At 45.0% G+C, this 10,000-nt stretch overlaps 1 protein-coding gene across 1 annotated transcript in view; it reads left to right on the forward strand.

Moving 5' to 3' along the window:
• POLA1 (DNA polymerase alpha 1, catalytic subunit) overlaps window positions 1–10,000 on the forward strand; it is a 1,022,539-nt gene that overhangs the window by 39,559 nt on the left and 972,980 nt on the right. The window contains exons 4-5 of the mRNA XM_082247055.1: window positions 9,690–9,764; window positions 9,993–10,000. The exon at window positions 9,993–10,000 is cut by the window's right edge and continues 108 nt beyond it. Coding sequence (XP_082103181.1) covers window positions 9,690–9,764; window positions 9,993–10,000 — 83 coding nt within the window. The remainder of the gene's footprint in view (window positions 1–9,689; window positions 9,765–9,992) is intronic.

Here is a 10,000-nt window from a genome sequence, read left to right on the forward strand (position 1 = left end):
TCTCTCCCCCCCCCTCTCTCTCTCTCTCTCTCTCTCTCTCCCCCCCCCTCTCTCTCTCTCCCCCCCTCTCTCTCTCTCTCTCTCTCTCTCTCTCTCTCCCCCCCCCTCTCTCTCTCTCTCTCCTCTCTCTCTCTCTCTCTCTCCCCCCCTCTCTCTCTCTCTCTCCCCCCCCTCTCTCTCTCTCTCTCCCCCCCTCTCTCTTCTCTCTCTCCCCCCCCTCTCTCTCTCTCTCTCCCCCCCTCTCTCTCTCTCTCTCTCCCCCCCCTCTCTCTCTCTCTCTCCCCCCCTCTCTCTCTCTCTCTCCCCCCCTCTCTCTCTCTCCCCCCCCTCTCTCTCTCGCTCTCTCTCTCTCTCTCTCTCTCTCTCTCTCCGCACTGTGTGTCAATGCTGTTGCTCAAGCCCGTATGACCTACCCCAGAGCAAGCAGCTTGCTATGGAAGCACTCTTGAAAGCAGGGGGAGCCTGCCACGGTACCCCAGAAGAGAAGGAGCAGGGCTGCTCTGTGCAAAGCCATTGCGGCGAGCAGGTAAGTATAACCTGTTTAAAAAAAAAAATTACAATCACTTTTAAGGGCTTTGTGCAGAGAAGAAAACATCTGAAGCTGGAGGCTGATGGATTGGAGGTAATAGAAGGCATTCAAATTAAATGTAAAGTAAACATTTTTACCAGTATTGTGCTTTATATTTAAAATCCTGATATAGAAAATCTCAACCTTTAGTGGTGGAAGTGAAAGCTGCGCAAAGAAAAAAATATATTCTTTATATTGGGTATCTTCTCTGTGGAAATTGCGCCTTGAGACATCGGAACCATATCATTGTGAAGTGGACTAGCTTCCAGGATTCCTGGTCGGATCTCCTGTATTCCAGCAGTCCAAGCTCATATCTCTCTGACTTTCGGTAAGAATCCACCTTTACCACCTTACCAGACTGTCACGTCCATCACTTGAATGCCAACATAGAAGTCTTTTGCGGTAAGAGGCCACCCTGGCATTAAGAACATCAGTTTGTGTGAAACACCATTGTCTGCACATTGTGGCATGTCACTTTGGCACGGATTCAACCTTTAGTACTACTTTAATATAAAAGATTTATACCCACCCCCCTCCCCATCCTTCATTCCTTCATGTAGCTTTATATCGGACTCCAAGTTTAATACCCTGTGTACTGTTCTGCTTCGCGTTATTGAACTGTTGTATAACACTAGTCAGACAGCTTAACAATAATTCAGAAGTCAAGAAATGGGAGACATCAGATCTGTATGTATTCTTTTTTCTGAATAACTTTGTAAAACTACAACATAAGCATAAACAAAACATGTGTGAGTACATTAAACATTATACAGCAGCCTCACTCCATCAGTGAAGGTACTTACAGACAATTCCATCATTAGTCCAAGAATAGACGAGAGCTTCTGCATGCTGTCTGCTGAATCAGGGGGTCAGTTGTGAAATGGAGGAAATACAGTTCCAGGTTAAAGGTTACAGCCTCTCCCTCTGAAGAAAACACTACTTCCTGTTAAGCTCTGGCAAATAACTAACTCTGACCACTAGATGGCAGACATGTCAAACAACATTGCGGTATTTGCTATGACCAATATGGGCAGAACACTCCCTGTCTGGCATAATTTATTATGTCACTACCCAAACAATTACTGCTATGCAGAAAAAACATATAAACAGGAAAACTGAATCCTAGTTAGTCTGAGATCAAAACTATAATGTCAGTTATAGGTCTGAGATAAATTCTGGCAGTCTAATTTTTTACAATCTTGACCTCTACCTTTCTAACCTTGCCATCCCTGCTAGGTAGAATATTGACAATAAGTCCTACGGGCCACTCATTTCTGCTCTCTTGGCTGTCCAACAGAACATCACCACCCACTTTTACATTTGGGTGATCCTCAGTCCATTTCCTACGGCGTTGCAGGTTTGACAGATACTCTCTCTCTCTATCTTTTCCAAAAGGTGTCTGCCAAGCATTGTACTTGCTTCCATTGTTTTGCATGAACTTGGGTTGTACTTATGGTTGCAGATGGAGCAGACAAAGAGTTCACCTTTTGAGTCAACAACATTGCTGGGTTAAGGACCATAGGTGTATCTGGGTCCGAGGACACAGGAACTATAGGCCTGGCATTCATAATAGCTGTAACCTCTGCCATAAAGGTGCTTAAAGTCTCATGGGTCAAGTGAGCAGGTTTGGTTTGTAGCAACATAGCGTCCAAGATTCGCCTGGCAATACCTAGAAGTCTCTCCCAGACACCACCCATGTGTGAGGAGTGTGTAGGATTAAAGACCCATGTACATCCTCTGTCTTGGAGAAAGTCTTGCAATTGTGATTCACTGTCACAAATGTTAAGTTCTTTGCAGCCTCCTACAAAGTTTGTTCCTTTGTCAGAACGGAGCAGTTTTGCTGGGCCACGAATTAAGAATCTCCTCAAGGCGTTAATAAAGCTTGATGTTGACATGGCTTCAAGTAGCTCTATGTGTACAGCTCGGGTAGACAAACAAGTGAAAAGGGCTGCCCATCGTTTACTGTCCGCGTTGCCTGCTCTAGTGCGACGGGTTAAAACAGACCACGGGCCAAATACATCTAAGCCCACATTGGTGAAAGGTGGTTGAGCAATTACTCTGTCTTCTGGCAGCTCTGCCATCTTTTGACTTTGTAATCTTCCTCGCAGCTTGCGACAGATGACACATTTTGTGTATGACAGCTGATACCAAGCGTTTGCCACCAAGAATCCAGAAACCTGTGGATCTAATTGCACCTTATGTGATGTGTCGCCCTTGGTGAACTACTTGTTCATGGTAGTACCTAACAAGCAGTGTCGCAATGTGGCGATCATAATGTGGTGATCATAAGGTATGACAGGCTGTTTCTCTTACTCTGAAAGCTCAGCAAGAGACAAACGTCCACCTACTCTCAACAACCCATTCTTGTCTAAAAAAAAAAAAAAAAAAAAAGGGCTAAGCCTCCCTAGACGGCTTTGTTTTGGGAATGTCTTTTGTTTTTTGATGCAGTCAATTTCCTTCTGGAAATGCTTGTTTTGAACAGAAGAAATTATAACAGACTTTGCCTGAGCAAGTTCTACTAAATTGACCTGTTCATGGAAACCTTCCCACCTTCTGACCTGATCGCTATTGGTTTCTCTCCGGAAGGATTTAGCGATTTAGATCTTCCAGCAAGAAAATCTCTCAAAGCAATGTGAGTGAAGTGTGGTTTCAGAAGCTTTGGTACTGAAACTCATAATTTCCGATCTGATTTCAGGGTCAGCTTTGGGCTCTGAGTGGATAAACATTAGCAGTGTCTATCTGCTCACAGTGTAGTTGGTACAAAAAGGATGGGCCTGAGAACCATATAGAGTTCTGAAGGTATGCTGCTTGAGTAGGTCTAGTGGCATAATCTGCAGGGTTTTGCTCTGTAGATACGTAGAACCACTAATCTGGGTGTGTAGATTGCCTGATTCTATCCACTCTGTTGGAGACCTACAGATAGAACCTCCTAGTGGTGTTGCAAATGTACCCTAGGACAGTCTTGCTATCAGTGAAGAATTTCACAGCATCAAAGTCAAGGTCTAGTTCATCTGTGATTAGCTCAGACATTTCGACTGCAAGTACAGCGTGATCATTGTCTAGCATCCCTTTAATGAATTCAATGAAATCTCTTTTCACTTCTGGCTTTCTCTGCAGTGTTTTGCTGAGTGAATGCAAACGCTTCATGGCTTGTTCCCTGTTACTAGGCAAAACACGTCTGGGTGTGCGAAAGGGGTGAGGGGCCATCCAACTGTGATTGTCATCTTGGTAAGCCTCTCTGTCCATGATCTGCAAGAAGGTCTGATCCTCTATAGAGAGGGCATGTTTGTCTTCATCTTTAGTTTTCGGGAACACTGTAATCCCTAGATTGTCTGTTTCAATGTTGGAATTGACTTCTTCTTTACCATATAGTGTAGAAGAGTCACAGTGTTGTGTTGACCCGCCAAAGCTTTCCTTGACAATGAAGCTGTTGTGAAAGGGACTGAGAAGAGATGTGCGTCCATTTGTTAACACTGACATCTTCAGAGTGCTAATGTTGTCAGGCTGGTGCACTGTCTCCAGGCAAACTTCTCCTACAATGACCCACCCCAGGTCCAGTCTCTGTGCATAGGGGGCATTATAAGGTCCATTGGTTTGCTGGCGCACCTTGTGTACCTGAAGGATGTCTCTCCCAAGAAGTGAAAGGATAGAAACATCTGGCTCAACAGCTGGGATAAGGTGAGCAATTGAGCGGAGGTGAGGGTGGTGATGGGCTACTTCTGGAGAGGGAATCTCAAGTTTTGTCGTCAGGTATCATGCCACACTCTATTAGGGTAGGAAGTGGGAACTGCACTTCTTATTGAAGGATTCAATGGTAAAGTCAGTAGCTCTTCTCCCTGTGGTTTCAATTGTCCCCGCACATGTCCTTAGAGTGTATGGAACTGCACTTGCCTTAAGGTTAAAGATATCAAGGAAATCTGACTTTGCAAGGGATCTGTTGATCTGTTCATCTAGCACTGCATACATTTTCACTGCTCTTTCTCTCTTGCCAGTGGGATACACAGTCACTAAACAGATTTTTGAGCATGATCGTGCACTCTTGCCTTGTCCACATACTTCAGTGCAATTAGACATTACTGAGGAGAGTGGGGTCTCTTGTTGCTCCCTGTCCTTATCTTTCCTGGGTTCTACAGTCTCTAGTGGAGCAGGAGCAGGGCCAGGGTGCAAAGCTGCAATATGTCTCTCACTGCCACATTCTGTACATTCTACTGGTGTATTTTGCAGTCTTTGGCAATGTGATAAGTAGATCCGCAGCACTTGAAACAGATGCCGTTTTGTTTAAGGAAAGACATCCGCTCTGCAATGGGTTTGCTTCTAAAGCCTTTGCATTTCTTTAGTGGATGTGGTTTTTTGTATATTGGGCAATGTCTATCAGGGTTTTCTATGGCGTGTACCTTGTGGATGCTTTGGTAGTCTGTGACTTCTGAAGGTATAGCTGTTTTGTGTGTGGATACAGAGGTCCTACCGTGAGGTCTCTCAGGTCTGTGTGCTTGATTGCCGCTGGTGGTGAGGGCGAAACTGGGATCACTTCGAATTTTCGCTAGCTGTCGGATAAACCTAGAAAACGCAGAGAAAGGGGGGAAAGGCGACTCCATAATCTTCTTTGAATTTACCTCCCACTGACATCCACTTGTCATGCAGATTTGAGGGCAGTTTCTCTACTATGGGATTAGTGCCTCTTGCTGTATCTAGATATGAAAGTCCTGGCAAGTAGCCATCCTCTTTGGCATATTCTATCTCTAATAGAAGATCAGTTGGTTCTTGTAGCCTCACGTTGTCTCTGTAGCCCACCTTGAGAAAGACTTCAAGTTTTTTCAACAGTGCTCCTTCTATTACCTCTGGGGATCCATACGTTTCTTCTAGTCTTTTCCAGGTCATGTTGAGTCCTGCTGCAGGATTGAACAGGTTTGCTCTTCTCATCCTCTTCGCATGCTCTACTCACTCGGTACCAAGCCATTTTATCATTAAATTAAGCATTTATGCTGGTAAGTTCAGACCTTCAATGGCATTCAGAAAGGAAGATTTCCATGCCCAATAGTTTTCAGGACAGTCATCGAATTGGAGAAAGCCTGAGCTAACCATTTCTTTGCGGATGAGATATTTGGTGACATCCACTGCACATTGTTGTTCGCATGTAATCTATAGGTTGAGGTGATGGGAACACTTGTTTTTTGTTCTTGGGGGTTTCTGGTGCTTCATTCTTGGTTTGCTGGCAGCCGCTGACCTCATGTGGTTGATTGGGCCTGCTCAGGGGGTCTGTTGATCTCGGCCTGATTTCCTTTGCTTCAGGTTTAAGAGACTGTTCCTTTGTGTGCGCATCAGTAAGGTTCTGGATGTACTCACTTGTACGATCTGCAGAAAATAGAGGTTTTTCTGGAACCTCTGCACCTTTTTATATGATTTTTTCACTTCCTGATTGACTTGTTCCCATGTAGACAGCGACCTCTGCTTAAGCAACTGCAGCTGCAGTCTGTTGCTGCAGGATGAGCAATTCTGCTTCTTCATGTGCTATGACAGCTTTCTTCGCTGCTAACTCCTGCATCATCTTCGCTTCTTTTTCTGTGTACTGTAGCTGGACGTGGGCAGCTTCTGCCTTGGCACGAGCTCTAGCCGCTGAGGAACTTGCTGAGGACATTTTGCTAGCCCGTGAAGATCTGGATGCCTGCGATTGTGCATCGTCTTGCTGGGTGCCGGGAATGTTCTCCCTGCCTTGCTGTGTTGGCGGTGGCGTGACATCAGCCTTGTACTTCTTTCCTCATCTTAGACTCATGCTGCATTAATGGCGTTTCAGTTTATTCCCGACCGGACATGGTTGTCTTTTTACTGTTCTGCTTTGCGTTATTGAACTGTTGTATAACACTAGTCAGACAGCTTAACAATAATTCAGAAGTCAAGAAACGGGAGACCTCAGATCTGTATGTATTTTTTTCTGAATAACTTTGTAAAACTACAACATAAGCATTAACAAAACATATGTGTCAGTACATTAAACAGCAGCCTCACTCCATCAGTGAAGGTACTTGCAGACAATTCCATCACTAGTCCAAGAATAGATGAGAGCTCTTCTGCATGCTGTCTGCTGAATCAGGGGGTCAGTTGTGAAATGGAGGAAATGCAGTTCCAGGTTAAAGGTTACAGCCTCTCCCTCTGAAGAAAACACTACTTCCTGTCAAGCTCTGGCAAATAACTAACTCTGACCACTAGATGGCAGCAATGTCAAACAACATTGCAGTTTAATCTATAACACATTTGCTATGACCAATATGGGCAGAACATGTACCCTACTGCTGATTTATATACAAGCCTGACCAAAAGTTTTGAGAATGACACAAGTATTAATTTCTCTATCGTTCGTCGACAGACGCAGCTCCAGATCTCATTACCATTGGGTTATGTTCCTCCAATCAGAAATACACTAGGCAGAAAAAAAAAACTTTACCATGCCCATGGGGGCTGTCCCCTGCAGGCATAACCCCACACACTCTGCTTCAGATTGCAGTCGTTTCTGCCTATTTTTAGGAAAAGGACCTAGCTCCCTGCTGGGACTTTGGTCTTCGCTTTAAATAGGGAATTTTTATTTTTTTTATTTTCACTAGTTGGCTCCTGGAGAACTGCAAGCAACGGCTGTTTCGGACTGGATAATATAGATCCTTAAGGTCTCCCAGCCTGGCCAGCAAGCGTGAGTAGGTTATAGTCCAGAACTAGGCCTCGCCGCGACGGTCCCCCGACTGATGGCGACGAGCCTGCGAGTGAACCATCTCGCTGGGACATGATTGACCTGGAATGCCCTGAGTCGCGGGGTACCCCCTGGCTCACAACACCCCAATCTCAGGTGGGAGGTGATCTGTTTCGGAGTGGTGCCCAACTGGTATGGTGAGTAATTGTCCCCCTAAAATCCTCTAGCGGTCTCGGGGTGCATGTGGGCCCTATCCCTGGAATAGTCGGACCATTGGGGCTCCCTCGGTTCTTCTGGCCTCTTGGGAGGACTAGGCCCAAACTCCTCAATTTGTTTTCTCCCTACCCTGTGCAGGTTCCTACCTTGGGGGTGGAAATATTGCGGCCACTGTGGCCATTTTCCTGTGGGCTATGATCGCTGGACAGGCGAGCGGCATGGCACTTTAATTCTTGCGAAGACACAGGCTGTTCTTTCCTTTTTCCTGTGCAGATTAGTTTCACTTCGTCTTCACACAGAATGCTGGCAGCTCCTGAGCTAATGTTTTCTTGGGTTCCCTGTGGGTTTTCTTTGTACACTCTGCTGTTATATTGTACTAGCCTGGGGTTTGGTAGCCCGCTAAGATCGCAATGAGATCGCGATTTGGCACCTCCTTAAAGGGACAGTGCAGTTTTTTTTCTTACCAGCGTAAAATGGAGTCCCAGGATAAAATTTCACCTCCAGACCCCTTAGGTGCAACTGCAGGCCCTTCTGGGTCACAGCCACAGCCCGATGTCACAGCATTTGTATAAAGCCTGTCTGGATCTGCAGACAAATCTTCATTTGTGTGAAGGGGCGCCCCATCCGTTTCTGGAGTGGGGAGACGTTTTTGCTTCTTTCCGGAACCGTGGGCCTCCTTGTTTCAGGAAATGGGTTCACGAGCTGATCCGCTCGGGGTACAAGATCGAATTCCCGTCTCGACCGTCGGACAGGTTTTTCCCATCCAATCTTTACTGGTCTTCAGACCGGTTAAGAGACTTGCGAGGGGCAGTACACGATTTGCTGTCGCAAGGAGTGATTGTGCCGGTTTTCTCTCAGGAACCCTTTTTCAACTGTTTTACTCAAACCTGTTCACCATGCCCAGAAAGGAGGACAAGGTGCATCCCCTCCTGGACCTCAAGGCCCTGAACCGCTTTGTGTGGGTACAGAAATTTCGGATGGAATCCATCTGCTCATTAGTGGCGTCACTACACCAGGGAGATTTTTTTGGCCTCCATGGATATCAAGGATGCATATCTAAACATCCCTATCTTCGCTGGTCACCAGCAGTTTCTTCGCTTTGTAGTAGCAGAAGAGCATTATCAATTTGTGACGTTACCATTTGGTCTCTTGCCTCTGCCCCCAGGGTTTTTACCAAGGTACTAGTCCCAGTGTTGGCATTGCTGTGCCAATGGGGGATTGCAGTACTGGGGTACTTAGACGATCATCTATTGAGAGCGGACTCTTTCAGCCCTGATGGGCAACCTAACAATACCAGTCCAAACCCTGCAGGAGTTCGAGTGGACCATCAAATCCTCCCCGATACCCTCCTTGAGACTGGATTATCTGGGCCTGACTCTGGACTCTGCCTTAGCGAGGGTCTTTCTTCCCCCGGACAAGCTGCAGCAAAATTGCAGGAGGCGATTTGGTTGTGTCGAGAACTGTCCCTCTTTGCCATGAAAATTAACTTAATCTCCAAAAAAAACATTTCCACTACATTTCATTCCTGCCACAAAAGGACCAGCTGACATGTCAGTGATTCTCTCGTTGACACAGGTGTCAGTGTTGATGAGGACAAGGCTAGAAATCACTCCAAAGCTGAATGAGTTAGGATAACAGACTGGAACCTTTACTAGGAGGGTGGTGCTTGAAATTATTGTTCCTCTGTTAAACATGGTTGCCTGCAAAGAAACACGTGCAGTCATCCATGGCTTTGAACAAAGATATTCACAGGCAAGGATATTGCTGCTACTCAGATTGCACCTAAATCACCCATTTTATCGGATAATCAAGAACTTCAAGGAGTGAGGTTCAATTGTTGTTAGAGAGGCTTCATGGCATGAGGCGGTCAGCAAGCAAAGTCTTTATTTTCATGACAGGTTAACTTTCAGAACTTCCATAAATTAGTAAAAAAAAGAGCATTTTTCAGTGAAATAAAATGTTGCATTTTTCATACAGGAATGAAAGCTTTGTGAGGGGAAAATCTGAAAGTGGAATTTTGAAACATTGTAAAGATGTAAATATAGCTAAATATTACTGCATTGGCTTGCCAGTAATATTTAAATTTGAAAGTCGGAATGTTGATAGTAATGAAACACTAACTTCTCTCTTACTGTATTAAGATGTTTGCAATTTGCAAAATGTAGTAATCACAAGAATTAACTCCAGGTCTTGCCTACTAGCTAAAAATGCACGTAAACTGTCTTGCAGATGGGGAAGGATATGTAGAGGATGGACGAGAAATTTTTGATGACGACCTTGAAGATGATGCGCTTCCTAATAAAGGTGAATCTTAACTTGTGACAGTCTAGTATTCCTTATTGACTTTATTATTTTGTGTGTCTGGCTGTTTGTCATATGTTTGCTTTCGTTTCTTGCCCTATTACTTGTTTTCTCAGCAAGGATATGATTAAGGATTCAGTTTGATGGTCCAGCTTAACTTTCAAAGCTTGAAGCAGAAATGTTATACAGGTAATTTTATGCTTGGGTGCATTGAACAGTTTTTCTTTGCAGGAAAAGGA

Source organism: Pelophylax lessonae (assembly GCF_965119305.1).
Source record: "Pelophylax lessonae genome assembly, chromosome: 2".
In the NCBI taxonomy this organism is placed as follows: Eukaryota; Metazoa; Chordata; class Amphibia; order Anura; family Ranidae; genus Pelophylax; species Pelophylax lessonae.